Below are 16201 nucleotides of genomic sequence, written 5' to 3'. Positions count from 1 at the left end.
AAGAAACAATCTCCAGAGCTCGGTTAATGGTCCTGGAGGTGTGCATCCATTGCAGTTTCACAATCTCAGGGATGCTGTCTGTTTCAATGAGTCCCTCTGCATTCCCTTGCATCCAATGTTAGAGAGCCTGCTGATGATTAACTCATGAGAATTCCCAAAGAAGTTTACATTTCTAATTAATAAATCAATGTTTTTATGATTCCCCTTTATATCAACGTAAATATGAAGGCTGCTCAACACTGATTTTGGTGTGAAGAGGAACACACTTGGTGAGGTAAACAAGTGCTCATGAGGGGTTAGGGGCTTAGCGATTGGAGAGATTAATCCCATGAGATAATGTGTACGCATTACTCGGTCTCCACATGTCATGCTGCGGACGACAACTTCAGGACTCACTCAAAGGTGCGTGCTCATTCAACACATAATCACAAGTGTTCCTTGCTAGAATGAGACCTTTTGCTGTGATGTGCTGAGGTGATTTTAGCTTGGCTGTCCTGCTCCTCTCATGCAGACTGAGGACCGGTTCGTTGAGGCAGCGTATTCCTAACGATGAACAGTCTGGAAGGCGTTTCGTTTCAGACGCCCGCCGGCTCACTGGGGGAGACTCGGAGCCAGCTTGCACCGGCAGGGAAGCCAGACTTCCCAGTCCCCGATTGCCGTCAGATACTGCGAGACACCAAGGTCAGACATGACCCCACTGGTTCTGCCGGCTTAGCCTCATTTCATCTCTGCTTCCATTAGAAAGGGAGTCTGATAACGGTCTACCAGTGTTTGTTCATCTGTGGGTTAACTAGGGTGACCTTTTATTTAGGATTCATCCCACAGCCTTCGCATTGAGGTCATGTTTGTCAGTTCAATACCTCATAAGGTGATGATTTTGAGGGACTAGACTGTCAATTAACTAACCCACTATTCACTCGCTGGTTGATTTGTTCCCAGTACGACTTTGCCCTTGAACGCCGGGTGCTGATTGGCTACGAGCCTGGCTATCAAAGAAGAGAAGCATGGCCCGCCTCCCTGGTGCAGAGGCTCCCCAAGCCTCCGTCCTGCCCTCCGTTCTCCATGATGTTCAGCGGCCTTCAGGAGGGCTCCTGGGCCGGTCCGAGGAGGAGCGACCAGCGGGACCAAGGCCCTCGGCCCCGGAGCCACAGCCTGAACGCCGCAGACATCCGGCGCCTGCACCCCCGCACGGCCCGCTTCCGCGTCCTCAACCCCGACGACGAGGCCGGGTACTCGGAGGACGACGAGGGCTCGTCCACCGACGACGGGGTCCGCCGCTTTGCGGTCAGAGAGCGCTCCAGCAGCTGTTCCCCAAAGGACACGCCCCCCAGATTCAGGGAGCTCCACGCCGGCTCCTCTGCGCCGCACTGTAAGCACCAGGGCCAGGCCCGGCCTCTGTCTGCCTCCAGCGGCCGCAGACAGCCGTCGCTGGAGCAGAGCCTGCACGGCAGCCCCCCCTGTCCAGGGGGGAAGCACTGCAGGAAGAAGCAGGCCTCCCTGGGCTCCGTGAACAAGAAGTACGCAGCCGGCGGCGGAGCGCAGTCCGTCTGCGGCTCTCAGGTCAGGCCCCAGCAGCCGAGGCCGTCCTCCGCGGGATCGACAGTCAAGAGCCACAGGCAGAAGGTCAGTACACTCACACACACACGCAGAGACACACACACACACATACACACACAGAGAAAGACACACACGCAGAGACAAAGACACATACGCAGCGAAACACACACACACACACACACACACACACACACACACACACACACACACACACACAGGCAGAAGATGAGCTCAGCTGCCTCTCATGTCCCTTCCGTTGTATCATCCCTCTCTTTCGCGTCATCTTACTGATCAACCCGATGCCTTGTCCTTCTCCAGACCCTGAGAGTGGTGGGACCCCGCGAGGTTTCCTTCGACCATTCCGAGGAGCTGCTGTCGGCCCTCAGCGAGGACGAGCGAGAGCTGCTGGGGGCCGTCACAAGGAAAGGCTTCCCGCTACGCAAGGCCATCCTGGCCCTGCAGAAGACGGCCTACCGGAACCCCGAGCAGGTAGGCTACATCTCCGGTGGTCTGGTCCTCTTCTAAACTAGACTCATTAAACTAATGTTTACATCGTTCACGTTACTTCAAACTTGTATGTTCCTCATGTCCCTACATTCTTATAAAGGTTATATAAGAATATTCTTATTCTTATATAAATATATATATATTCTTCTACAGGATATAGAAAAATATAAAGAATATGCATTCCATCTGCCACATGGGCGGCATGTGGCACAGGAGGTAGAGCAGGTTGACCGGCTCCTCCTAGCTGAGTGTTGAGGTGTCCCTGAGCGAGACACCTCACCCTGACTGCTCCCGACAAGCTGGCTGTCGCCCTGCATGGTTGACACCGCCGTTGGTTTGTGAATTTGTGCATGAATTGGTGAATGGCCGCGCTTTGAGTGGTCAAGGGTTAGAAAAGCGCTGCATAAATGCAGTCCATTTACCATTTACATATATTCTATGTTCCTTCTGTACTTCTGCAGATCCTGAGTTACCTGGGGGCCACCAGTCATCTGTGTGAGTTGGGATACGAGGAGTCCCAGGTAGAGGAGGCCCTGGAGATGTTCCAGAACTCTGAGAGCAAGGTGAGGACAGGGTCCTCCACGCCAAAGACAACATGTCCTTCCAGCACAAGTTTTGACCCAACCCAAGTTTTAACTTCTGCTTCTGCTCCTCAGGCTTCCGAGTTCCTGAGAGTCCTGACCCAGTTCCAGGAGATGGGCTTCCAGCAGAGCGCTATCAAAGCGGTTCTCCTGGTCCACGAGAACAACCGTGAGAGGGCTCTGGAGGAGCTCATGACTCACACAGCCTAACACAAATCTCCCTGCTTTCTTGCAGCATTTCACGAAGGAACGACCCCTTTTGGTCGGTCCCACTCGGAATTCTGAGAGTATACCAAGTTGCTAAATGCTCTAAATGTAAATGTGAATGTGAGTAATTTTAAATGTAAAACTCTTAATGAATGTTAAATGCTTACTGTTTCGACATTTTGACTAGAAATAGGGATTTTGATTGTTCCTGACTAATAGTCAAATTTTAGAGGTGTTGATGTGTACCAAGCTCGTGATAATTGCGATAAACTTTTTGTTTCATCTTGAAATCTTGAAATAAAGGGAATGATGAACACCTGCTTTAATTCTTCATGGATGTCCAGTTGACGTGCACACTTTACACTTTATAAACCACAATGTCTTTGTGTAGGGATGTTATTGTGTGTATTGTGCTGAACACTAGACACTGACTGGGTCCCCTCTACGTTGCAGGACATCTTTACCAGACATATAGGTCAGGACCACCCTGTAATGGGGTCAGTATCAGAATATTTAGGATGGGAACAGCAACCACACAATACGTTTATGGGGGGTCTAGTATTACAGATATATTCAAATATTGTAACATGACTGGGAGATAAATAAAGGTCTGACTTTGCTTATAATCTAAGTTATAATGGTGTGATTAAAGGCGCGTTCAATCTCCTGGTTATAAAGAGACGGCTCGCCAGTGATGACGCTCACGACGCGTGTTCACGACAGCGACGTTTCATGTGCACTTAGGAAACAGCTACTAAACAAAACTTAGTAGGATCAGTTTCAAGTTTGCAAGCCTTTGTTTCCTTGATGCCTATCACCTACCATCCTTTGGCTTTTATTTATGATATGCACAAACATACATTATCGCGAAAATGTTTTCCCCATAATTTTCAGCGATATGAACGCACCACAAACGTCCCGAGTTGCAGAACGAAAGTAGAATCAAGAGCGTCATGAGGTGTCGTTCACGCGAACCTTCCGACATAATTTCTAGCGATGTGAACCTGATGTGAACTCACCACTACTCTCATAATTCCGAGAAATGAAGACAAAAAGGGGGCGTGCCTCAGAGAAATGCCGTAGAACCAGAGCAGAACCATAGAACAAGCAGCAGTAGACGGTGTGCGCATGCGTGAACACACGCAGTCAGTAAATGGGCAACTTGTTGACTCCTCTGCAGAATATGATATTACAATGTTACAATTTTATGATATAACAATATTACAACTATTCGACAAAACTTGTTGGTCATTATAATAAATATAAGAGCATATAGACGTCATCCTACCTCTATTGTCGTAAACCGCTCCGCCCCTCCCGCAGCCGAGCCGCTCTCGATTGGCTGATCCCGCCCATGAAACGGATCCGCTCTGTGATTGGCTGACCCCGAGGATCCGCCATATTCAAACCTCCGTTGGCTCGTTTAACCGAGTGTCATTTTCCGTCCTCGTTTGTTTACATTTGTATGTTCGATTATCAATAAAAAAATACCTTATAATAGGACGAACCTCTCCGTACATGGAGGAGAGCGAGGACGCGACGTGTACCGGGATGAAGAGTAAGAAGCAGCTCCGCAGGATGGCCTCCAGGACGTCCAGCATCGGACCCGCGGACCCCTCGGCATCCCCCGAGGCCCGGGACCACAATAGGAAGAAGTAAGGACGCTCCACCTATGGTCCTATATTCCTATATATTGGTCCTATATTCATCATGCATGGACCGGAGGGCTGCGCGGGTTTTAGAAACCTGGGCCCGTTTTCCTTTTGTTATCATGATGTGTTGTGTTGTGTTGTGTGTATGTAAACGAGACACAAATGTCAGGACCACCCTGTCAATATCAGAATATTTAGAATCATTACAGCAAGCTCAAATTATGTTTATGGGGGGTCTAGTCATGGCCACGGTATAACAAAGTGTAGCTCCCCAGTCATATGTAATGATAGGAAGGAGATGTCTCCAGATATTGTTACAGGACTGGCAGATAAAGAAATTACACACTTATGCTTGGGTTTATGATGTGTGTTGTGTGTGAACGTGTTATATGAATGTGTTGTACGGTGCGTGTTGACATGTGTTTTGGGTATGTGTTGTATGGTGTGTGTTGAATGTCTATGTGTTGTGTGGTGGTTTCAGCCCGGCCTGGCCCCTCATTAACCTTTGACCTGACGGGTTCAGTCATGGTGGCTTGGGTTTCCTACTGGTGGTATCAGAATAACTTTATCTTACTTTACTTATGTACTTCTATTCCACCTATGTTATATCAGGGTCATAATATAAGTATAACCAAAGAGTAATAACAGTGTAACCATGTTTACGGGTCTGATTTTAAGAAGGTAATTCCCTGCTACTACTGCTTTCTATTCAACATGGATCCTCAGTGTGTCCACATAGTGGATTATTACCCGAAACACTATGGCAGATTTCAGAAAGTGGTTTTAGATTTACATTGCGGCTATGATACGACCCATGATCCACATAATGTCGAGTAGGACTGTGTATGTCGCTGTAATCATCTGCCATCAGATCTAGGTCAAGCTGAGTAACTACTTTCCCCTGCTTGTCCGCAGACCCCCGCTGCAGAGAGGAAGCTCCTTCACCTTCCTGACTCCAGGGACGCCATGGGACTTCAGTCTGGTAAGCCCCCGCTGACCATAAAGGGCACTGTGTTGGACAACAATTCATTCATTCTATATTTTAGTGTGCGGGGGCATATTTAGATTTATTGAAAACTGATATGACCAACCAGTGTATCATTTTTTTTTTCCTCACTGTTCATCGTTTACGTCCCCAGAAAAGAAAACGCAAAGAAAAGGACGACGACACAGTCAGTCTTTCCAGCTTCGATCTCAAGGTGAGAGCTTTGATTTTGTACCATTTCGCACTTCGATTATTTTCACTGTTTAATAACATGCATGAATCACAACAGAAGTGAATAGGACCCAACCCCTAGTAACCATGAGTTCAGTGTTATCCGTTAATGATTCCAGAAAAAAAGAGGAGAGAGAAAGCACTCTTACTCTTACTCTTAAATGGTGATTCATCAATTAGTGACAGTTAAATGGATCCATTACACCTCTATTCTGACCACACCCGTTGTGTTCCTTGATCTCCAGGAGCCTAGCAACAAGCGGGTGAGGCCGCTGGTTAAGGTGACCTCCTTGGCCAACCTCATGTCACCGTCCAAGAATGGAGCCGTCCGGCGCTTTGGACAAACCCTCCAGGTAAACGAGTAAAACGAGTCTGAACAGCCATTAGTAAGGGTGGCATGCAGCTCAGGAGGTAAAGCGGGTTGGCTCATTACCCTTGAGGCAATATTGTAAAGCACTTTGAGTGGTAACTTGTTAGAAGAGTGCTAGATAAATGCAGCCCATTAGATGTTATTGCATAATCTACTCTATAGTGGTAATACCCACCCAGATGTGTGAATGCTGGATGGATCAGCGTTCCATTTGGTACAGTCGACTAGGAGTTCTGGTAGCTTGATTTACCTATACTCCATCAGGGTGGACACCCCCACGTGTGATGTCACTAGAGGGTTGATTTTAAAATGGCTTGTAATAATAGATCAAATTTATGTAGTGCTTTTCCCAGTGCTCAAAGACGCTTCACAATCGCTTCATAAGCTAAATCATAAGAAACAAAAAAAAGCTACAACAAAACAACAGTTTAAAGGTTAAAAGTAATGGCCGATCACATCACCCTTGGTGGTATCATTTAACCCTTTAACCGATACCGGCTGTGTATACTTGTATTCAATTCACGTTTTCCTCTTCAGTCCATGTCCAGCAAGTCTCCGGGGATGTCCCTGAGAGCCAGCAGCAAGGGGGCCGGCCCCACCCCCACCAAGCGCAGGAACAGCACCCTGTGGTCCGAGAGCCTGGACGTCCACCAGAAGAGCACCTTCTCCACCAAGGAGATCAAGAGACAAGAGGTAGAGCGGCGGGCCGGGAATTCCCCTTCGGGACACAACCAAGGAGTACAACTTTCTGCTTGGATCATGCGTTCATATTGCTCGGTTTGTTGTGGTCTTATTTGGTACGTCCTCTCTGTCTCCTCAGGCCATCCATGAACTCTACAGAGGCGAGCAGGATCTCATCGAAGACCTCCAGATGGCACGAAAGGTCAGGGCCTAGCTAAGACCTAGGACCTGGTTCTGCTATGACCTAGTCCTAGGGTCCGGCTAGGTTCTGCTAGGACCTAGTCCTAGCAGAACCTCACAGAGTCCACTCCATAGTAGTTTGGATGTCCCGGGCCAGAGGTTCTGGGTTCGAAACCCTGATGTCCGCAGTCTACCTTTATTCATCCTGGAGTAATGTATTTATATGATCAATAATGACCAATAAATATGATCTATAATGTATATATAAAGTTGTAGGTTGTAGTAGGCTGCTCTGAAAGAAAGCTCCTGCTCAGAGACTCTGTAATATACACTGTGAGTACTAAGACACATGCGGCTGCTCACCCTGGTCCTCCTGCTTCCATGCCTTCAGGCGTACCACGATCCAATGCTGAAGCTGTCCATCATGACCGAGGAGGAGCTGGCCCACATCTTCGGGGAGCTGGACACCTACATTCCCCTTCACGAGGGTAGGGCTCAGTGAAGTCTCCCAACCCAGGCCCTCGCCCCCCCATTTCAGGTGTATAAACCGTGCCTGTGCCTTTCCTGTGTCTGCAGATCTGTACGCAAAGCTCACAGAGAGTGCTGCCGGTCCCAGCGGCATCGTCGGCCAGATTGGACAGATCATTATAGATTGGGTATGTATTTAAACTGAGGCAAGGTCATGGATATCATCGTGTTTGCCTCTGCACTGAGGGTTCATGTTTATTTTAAAGTAACGAGACAATTATACATATTATAGTTGGTCATTTTTGTCATCTTTTGTTACGGCTTGCCTATATTGTGTATGGATAATATATATTTTTAAATGGCATATGATATCTTTCAGCTGCACTTACTGTCCCTTACCTGACATTCAAATATCCCTTCCTTTTCAAAGTCGTTGCATTCATTACTGGTCATTGTTTGCTCGCGATATGGAAGCAGATGGAAACACTGTTGACACAGCACACACACAACCCTTCATACCACTCAGGGGCCAACATTGACACACAGGACCTAGTTTCCAGTCAGCAGGGTGGCATGTGGCTCAGGGGGTAGAGCGGGTTGGCTGGTAACCGGAAGGTTTCTAGCTCGATCCCCTAGCTCCTCCTAGAGTGTCGAGGTGCCCCCTGAGCGAGACACCTCCCCCTGACTGCTCCTGACGAGCTGGCTGTCGCCTTGCGCGGTTAACACCGCCGTCGGCGTGTGAATGTGTGCACGAACGTGTGAACGTGAGGCGATGTGGTAAAGTGAAGGTTAGAGAAGCGAGGTATGAATGCAGTCCGTTGACCATTAAACACTGTGAAGGTAACCAGCCCGCTGCCCTGTCCACCCCCCCCCCCCTCCCTCCCCAGCTCCCGGGCCTGAACTCCTACAAGGTGTACTGCAGCCACCAGCTGGCCGCCAAGGCCCTGCTGGACCAGAAGAAGCAGGACAAGCGCGTGCAGGACTTCCTGCAGCGCTGCCTGGAGTCGCCCTTCAGCAGGAAGCTGGACCTCTGGAGCTTCCTGGACATCCCGCGCTCGCGCCTGGTCAAGTACCCACTCCTGTTCCGGGAGATCCTCCGCCACACGCCCGCCGAGCACCCGGACATCGCCAGCCTGGAAAAGGCCGTACGTTGATCACCTCGTTATGCTGCTTCTGTCCCAGCGTCTGTCCCCCCCCCGTCTGGCCTCCCATCTGTACTCTAGTAGCTGATGACCAGCGATGCCCTGAGGCCGCTGGTCACGCTGTATTGAGTCCTCATGGGATACCGTACCGGTCAGCCATTCATCAGGCAGACACAACTCATTCAGCAGCAGCTAGACGCACGGCATGTTGCTCCGGAGTGCCTCCGAGTAGGCTCGGGTCGTTGGGGATCCAACCAGCATAGTGAGACTAACGACGCTGTCCCTTCCCAGATCGCCATCATCCAGGGGATCCTGTCCGACATCAACGTTCAGAAAGGAGAGTCGGAGTGCCAATACTACATCGACAAGCTGGAGTACCTGGACGACCGGCAGAGAGACCCGCTGATTGACAGCTGCAAGAGCTTATCGTGCCACGGCGAGCTGAGGAACAAGAGCGGCTCGGTGAGAATCCAGACGGACCGATGTTCAGAAGGCTGAACTCTGGGAGGAGCTCTGGGGATGAACTCTGGGATGCTGTATTTCACCGTGACATCACTCAGTCACGCATCATCCTCTTCATCTTCATCATCCCTTCTGTTGTCTCAAATAGAGTTGTTCCGATACCAGTATCGGAAATTCCTCCTTTACTGCCTTTGAGTGCAGTATCTGGTATCGGCGAGTGCGCAAGTCTATACCATCACATGACTAGCTCATTTACTATACAGGCAGAGAACATCACAAACACTACGCTGAAAAAAACTAATGAGTAGACAGTAAATGAACCGACTATACATTGCTGTCATCGTAAGAGAACCCTTCAATAAGAACAAGTGCTACAATACTAGATGTTCTATCGGTATATAATCGGTATCGGCTGATATTCAAGTTCAGGAATCGGTATTAGGATTAGGAAAGGGTATCGGCAACCCTCATTATCATCATCATTATCCTCATCCTCCATTATGTAGTCTCAATGCGACCCTTGACTCCGGTAGTGGTAGTAACCATGGTGACGCTGTCTCCCTGCAGAAGCTGCACGTGTTCCTGTTCTCCGAGCTGCTGGTGCTGACGCGGCCCGTGACCCGCAACGAGAGGAGCTGCTTCCAGGTGTACCGGCAGCCCATCCCCGTCCGGGACCTGGCCCTGGAGGACCTGCAGGACGGCGATGCCCGCATGGGAGGGTCCTTCAGGGGGGCCTTCACCAATGGGGAGAAAGGTGGGCGGAGTCTTGGTGTTTATTTGGGTGTGATAGGAAGATGCTTGTGAGCGGTCTGTCACAACCTAATGCATGCGGATGATCGCACTGGGAGCAGTCTTTCACTATCGGTAACTCATTGGTGTGGGGTTCAGTTAATATTGGGTAATATAGTAACTACTCTCAGTTGGTGGTAGTCAGTTAAAACGTAATGGATGCCGGGGCAGATGATCACACTAGTAGCGGACTTTCACTATCATCTAACTCACTGGTGTGGGGTTCAGTTTATACTCAGTAACTAGTCGCAGCTGGTAGTCAGTTAAAACGTAATGGGTACCGGGGAGATGATCACACTTTTGCCGGTCTTCCATGTCACCATGAAACCCACTAGTGTGGGCTTATAAAGATCAAACATAAGTGGGGAGAAAAATGCGTGGCCTGTAGTCCACCTCCTATGACAACGTGTTCACGCTTGTCGCCACTCTCTCTCTCGTCCCTCCAGCCAAGAACGTGTTCCGCGTCAGCTCCCTGGACCCGTCCCACGGCCAGTCCCACACGCTGCAGGTCAACGACGTCTACCACAAGCAGCAGTGGCTCAACTGCCTGCGTGGGGCCATGGCCCTGCAGCCCGCCGGGCCCCCCAGGGTCCGGACGGAGACCACCGCCGGCCCGGTCTCCTCCCGGCGCCGCTCCTCCACCGTCTCCCTGGACAACGAGGAGGCGGACGAGAACCACTGCCCTGACGCCGTCGCCCCGTCGCAGTCCAAAACGAGGCTGGAGAAGAGGTTCCGCGGGTCACTGAGGAGAAAGGAGACGGGGGTCTAGGAGGCCCGGGGAGTGTTGGAGACGCTCCTGTGTGTGTGTGTGTGTGTGTGTGTGTGTGTGTGTGTGTGTGTGTGTGTGTGTGTGTGTGTGTGTGTGTGTGTGTGTGTGTGTGTTGCTGTTGGAATGCGGCCGTGCGCTTTGAACATAACAATGATTTCAGGTGATAAACCATTGTGTTGTAAGTGTGAGTCCAGTGGCTGTTTACCTCGGCCTTTAACGGGGAGGGGGAAATCCCCCCCAATCACTTCCGTCCAAAAATTATGTTTAACTTTTCTTTTTTCCGATTTAGAGGGGTGAAAAAATAAGTGTGTATTTAGTTTACAAAATATGTTTCTGATGTTTGTTTACGTGCAGCAGTTAAATAGTTGTGGAATTTGTTTCACATCGTTTGACATTCATACCACTGTTGTTGTAGCTCTTAAGAATTTGATTATTCTAAATTCTAACTGATTTCTTTGTTATTTTTTTTAAAAGTGTCTTTGTGAAGGCAAGAACAAAAACGTCCACTATTCAAATATTGATATGTAAATCGATGTGTTTCGGGGAAGACAAATGTTGTGGTCCAAGAGATTTGAGTTCTTTTGAGAACTTGGATTCATTTTTTATCATTAACAAAACATTTCATAGAATTTTGTGTAGTGATGCCGTGTTGTAATTTGTGCATAACATTGTTGGAATCTGTTGTTGTGTAATGTGAATCTTGTTACATAATGAGAATGAGAACAGGGAAAAAAATGTGCTTAAAATATCCTGTATTTGTCTGTTTACCCAAATGACATTAACTTAGATGATTGTATTTACATATTCACATTCACATTAAGTGGTATTAAATATGTACAAATTATAACGTTATTACTGTCCATAATTTCTGAGCTTTCATGTTTGATGAAACAAACCATTTCCAAGATAATGCCTAAAATATACAACATTCACTTTAACTTCATAAAATAAGCCAATTTCCAGATTGACCTGGAACAGAAGAAGATTCAAGTCTGTTGAAGTTAGCCATGTATCCACTAATATTATTTCAGAAACTTTGTGCAGAATCTGTATCTAGATCTGTGGTTCACGACGTTTTGCACCCATGACACATTTTGCAGTCTGAAGATTCTTGCAACCCAAGCTCCTCACATGTTTTGCACCTGCTTTCCCACCAGCCTCTTAACTCTATCAACATCACCCCGTCATACGACCATACCCAGTGGTGCAGTAAGTAGCGGTCTGCTTATGGCTTTGAATCATGAGTTGGTGTAAATCACTTGATATAAAAGGGCCCTTTATCGAAAATACATTTTTATAAAAAACGGATCATCAAATAGCTGCTCATATAGCTTACAAGTCAACAATCCCCTGTGCCCCCGTATGAAAGCAGGGGACCCCTAATCTAGAGCGCAGGAACCTGGGACTCGGGTGGGGCTTCGTAACAGAGGAACCCCCGGATGCGGTCGGGGAGGTTCAGCTGGGAGACCACCTTCAGAGTGTTGGAGCCGTACTTTCTCCTGAACGCCAGCCTACTTATCTGCTGGAGGCTGAGGGGCGTACCTGAGCAGGGGGGGGGGGGGGGGGAGGGGGGAGAAGGGAATTCAACTAAATTACGAGAAAACATTTCAAATAAAGTATGCTTTAAGATTGGGACACAGTTCTGGAGCTCAGGAGGTAGAGCGGGTTAGCGGGAGCGTCGAGGTGCATCTCACCCCCACTGCTCCCTACGAGCTAGCTGTCACCTTGCATGGCTGACACCGCCGTCGCTGTGTGAATGTGTGCATGAACCGTTGGAAGTGGCTTTGGATAAAAGCCTCTGCTAAAAGCTCTAAATGTAGATGTAAATTATATCTCTGTGTGTGATATCTATCTAAGTGTATACTCAGCTTACTTTCAAAGAACTCGAGGCAGAGGTAAGCAGGAGAGCCTGTGCCGGCGTAATAAATGGGCTTCTTGCCCAGGTTGTCCGTGGCGTAAACGTTGCCCCCGAACTCCACCAGGAGGTCGATGAGGCCCAGGTGCTTCACCTTGGCTGCGTGGTGCAGCGCTGTCTCGTGCAGCTTGGCCGCGTTCACGTTCGCCCCTGGAGGGACGACAACAGAGCACTCTTAAAGGGTTGATATCATGCCACCAGGCGTGATTGTGATCAGCCATTACCAGCCTATTGAAATCAGGCTTTCCATGTGCCTTAGGGACATCCCTTGTGGGTGCCTCCCCAGTGGACTGTAGTCCACTGTAGTCCACCTAGATACCAGCCTACCCAGTGGACTGTAGCCAATGTTGCATATCTATCCATCATACATCGAGGTGGACTCTCCCACTAAAACACAGGAAACGGCAGATTTTCAAACGGCTTGTAGTGTATGATCACACTCACAGCTGGTGGCATAATATAACCCCTTGTGGCATAATATAACCCAGAAAAGGTTTTTCTCGGTGGAAGTGGCGTCGTTCAAAAAACAAATGCTTCTGAATGTGAAATATTGCATCACTGCTTATTACAACGATGATGATCATGATTTCTAATGGTCACCAAAAATGGTTAGAATGCGGTCTTTGAACCATCGTTTCTTTCTGTAAGGCACGGACTCACCTGCTTTGAGGAGCACCTCTGCGCAGTCATAATGCTGCCTGGCGCAGGCCACATGCAGTGGAGTCCCGAAGTGGCAGTCGTGGGCTTCCATGAGGGCCCCTTCATCGATCATGAGCTGAACGCAGTCGGCGTTCCCTGTCAAACAGGACTTCAATGAGCTCCTGGGTGAAAATGTCCTGCAGCAATGTTTGTCTTGGGATTTCTGGACACAATGGGGGCAGGATAGTATGCCTTACAGGTAGCAGTCTACCTGATAGTATGTCAGCCTTACATGTAGCAGTCTACCTGATAGTATGTCTGTCTTACAGGTAGCAGTCTACCTGATAGTATGTCTGCCTTACAGGTAGCAGTCTACCTGATAGTATGTCTGTCTTACAGGTAGCAGTCTACCTGATAGTATGTCTGCCTTACAGGTAGCAGTCTACCTGATAGTATGTCTGTCTTACAGGTAGCAGTCTACCTGATAGTATGTCTGCCTTACAGGTAGCAGTCTACCTGATAGTATGTCTGTCTTACAGGTAGCAGTCTACCTGATAGTATGTCTGTCTTACAGGTAGCAGTCTACCTGATAGTATGTCTGTCTTACAGGTAGCAGTCTACCTGATAGTATGTCTGCCTTACAGGTAGCAGTCAGCCTGTCAGCATCCTGGAAACACTCGACAGCCACAACATTTATATTTAAGGTATTTAGAAGATGCTTTTAACCAAAGCGACGTACATCCGTCAGAAGGAAGAAAAGCTATATATCGCTGTCGGTACAGTAAGGATTTTAATTGAAGCAAGTGCCAAGCACTAACAGCTGTAAGGTTAACCCATTCCCCGTACACAACAAAGATAGCTACGATAAGATGCTACACGATGCTAAGTGCTATTGTTAGGTGCAAGGACGTAAAAGTGTGAGGATCTACAACATACAATAAGTGTGCTACAAACACATACTAATGCGTTGGTGTGTGTTTAAAACAAGGTCATGTCCATCAGGTGGGCTCCCAGTCAGGTGACCCCACCTCCCATGCAGGCCTCGTGGAGCGGGGAGAAGCTGAACAGCGGCGGGTTGACCGTGGCTCCGTACTGCAGCAGCAGCCTCACACACTCCAGGCTCCCGGCAGCACACGCGTCACACAGCGGGGTGCTGCTGTCGATGTTCCTCGCGTCCACCTTGGAGCGCAGACAGGGGAGAAACAGGTTCACCGTCACCGGCGCCACAGAGCCTTCCACGCGACCTTCATACTTTAATGCTTTAATATAGGAGCGTCATGTGGCTCAGGAGGTAGAGCGGTTGGCTGGTAACCGGAAGGTTGCTAGTTCAATCCCCCGGCTCCTCCTAGCGGACTCTCGAGGTGTCCCTGAGCAAGACACCCCACCCTGACTTCTCCTGACGAGCTGGCTGTGGCCTTCCGTGGCTGCCACCGCCGTCGGAGTGTGCACTTTGAGTGGCCACTGGATAGAAAAGCGCTGTATGAATGCAGTCTGTTTACCATTGCCGATATACTTTTTGTTTTGTTATTTAGCCAATGCTTTTATAAAAGCAACCTACATCCCATTCAGATTAAGGTCTTTGAAGGAGCAGGTGGGATGAGGCCTCTTGCTAAAGGATGCATTCAGTGATGAGATCAGTAGCCAGTACCTATCTTCTGGGAGTCATCCCAGCATCTTGTGTGTGTCTCAACAGTGTCATGTCAGGAGTCTTCTTCAGGGATTTCCCTCCCAACCATCCCTAGAAGGAGGGATCCCTCGTCTGTGCTCCTTGTCAAGGTGTCTTCCTTTTGGATTCGGGGGTCCACTCCTTAGCCTCGAGAAGGCTTAGAGCGAGGGGAGGAGGTAAACAACGTGGGGCTGTGAGGCTTCTGACCCTTTCCCTGGGATGAGGGGACGGATGTGGGACGCCTCACCTGTGCGCCGGCGATCAGAAGCAGCCTGACGCACTGCGTCTGTCCCTGGATACAAGCCTCATGCAGCGGCGTTATGGAGTCCACCGCCACGATGTTGACCGGCGCCCCTCCCTGGATGAGCCGCTGCAGGTCGAGGCTCCTGCCCTGGGCCGCGGCCTCGTGCACGGCCGAGCGGTCCGTCCAGAATCCCAGACCGTGAGCTAAGCAACGGGGGATCAACCAACATGGCCGCCAGGTTTGAATCATTGAAATCAATCAACATGATGTAACAATTTGAAGTTCAAGAAAGACGGGGCTTTAATTTCAATGTATTAGATACATATTCATCCAATACATAGTATAAACATGTATTATCATTGTTTATCTAACATAAGTAGGTGCATAGTAGGTGTGTTCGAGAAGTCACTTATGCTTTAATTTTAATGTATTATATATATAAATATGTATATGAATATAATACATAGTATAAATATGTATTACGTGTTGATCTAACAAAAAGTAGGTGTGTAGCCTATTAATCTGTCCTCCGACCCTCCTATCAAACATCATCTCTTAACCCCGTAATGACCTCAAGAGAGCAGGAGGGCCCACACATCTAGACCCGTGGCAATCACGCAGGGAAGAGATGGTAATAACGCCAGAGACGCTAATTCATAGAAATACAGAACGTTATATTATAACCATTCAGGTAACTCGGGTTTTAAAGGCACTGGCCAGAACCGAGTCAAGAGACGCACTTGACAGAACAGGTTCAACTCCTAATATGTCAGCCACACTAACGAGCTTATCCAACATGCACTTAAAATACCGCTGGGTTCTCCTGCAACGCCTTCTGTTCGAGGCTACCCCACCATCCCGCTGCACACTCTATTACTATACCGCTATACCATGGTGAGACACAGGTTATATTTCATATTAAGAGATAGAAACATAATAAGATTACCTATGTCTCCAAACAAGGAGGGTCTGGAACGCGTATTAATATCCATTTCATGATAACTCTAGTCTTTCGCAGGAGACAGAACCCCAACCCCGAGGCAGGACCCCCGCGGTGCGCTGTGGACCCCGGAGGACCACTGTAGACCCTGTCCCAGCCGTGGCCCGTGAACGGGCAGCAGCAGGTTTCACCTGTGACCGAGTAGAGCGCGTCAGA

The 16201-nt window shown here is 48.8% G+C and overlaps 3 protein-coding genes across 4 annotated transcripts; 2 read left to right on the top strand and 1 right to left on the bottom strand.

The window, feature by feature from the left end:
• The first annotated feature begins 12 nt into the window (after positions 1–12).
• LOC132465021 (ubiquitin-associated protein 1-like) lies at positions 13–3173 on the top strand. Of its 2 annotated transcripts, XM_060061691.1 has the most exons (6): positions 13–402; positions 512–681; positions 940–1623; positions 1876–2046; positions 2526–2627; positions 2721–3173. In XM_060061691.1, exons 2-6 carry the CDS (start codon positions 550–552, stop codon positions 2853–2855), a joined length of 1224 nt encoding a protein of 407 aa, XP_059917674.1. In that variant the 5' UTR covers positions 13–402; positions 512–549; the 3' UTR covers positions 2856–3173. The 2 variants fall into 2 exon arrangements, with proteins under 2 accessions (XP_059917674.1, XP_059917672.1); XM_060061689.1 differs by having other exon boundaries at positions 13–681.
• A 1062-nt stretch (positions 3174–4235) lies between these two features.
• On the top strand, positions 4236–11428 carry net1 (neuroepithelial cell transforming 1). The gene is made up of 12 exons (XM_060061663.1): positions 4236–4507; positions 5420–5486; positions 5644–5703; positions 5966–6073; positions 6628–6783; positions 6911–6973; positions 7343–7439; positions 7528–7607; positions 8307–8564; positions 8853–9023; positions 9591–9777; positions 10259–11428. The coding sequence occupies exons 1-12, from the start codon at positions 4371–4373 to the stop codon at positions 10579–10581; spliced, it is 1707 nt and encodes a 568-aa protein (XP_059917646.1). The 5' UTR covers positions 4236–4370; the 3' UTR covers positions 10582–11428.
• Positions 11319–16201, bottom strand: asb13b (ankyrin repeat and SOCS box containing 13b). The gene is made up of 6 exons (XM_060061702.1): positions 15992–16201; positions 15049–15248; positions 14164–14314; positions 13157–13291; positions 12455–12646; positions 11319–12123 (listed from the first exon to the last, which is right to left on the bottom strand). The coding sequence occupies exons 1-6, from the start codon at positions 16035–16037 to the stop codon at positions 11966–11968; spliced, it is 882 nt and encodes a 293-aa protein (XP_059917685.1). The 5' UTR covers positions 16038–16201; the 3' UTR covers positions 11319–11965.

The sequence above is a fragment of the Gadus macrocephalus genome, chromosome 9 (assembly GCF_031168955.1).
Source record: "Gadus macrocephalus chromosome 9, ASM3116895v1".
In the NCBI taxonomy this organism is placed as follows: Eukaryota; Metazoa; Chordata; class Actinopteri; order Gadiformes; family Gadidae; genus Gadus; species Gadus macrocephalus.
The sequence above is the reverse complement of the archived record's forward strand: the minus strand, read 5'-3'. Positions and strand labels throughout refer to the sequence as shown.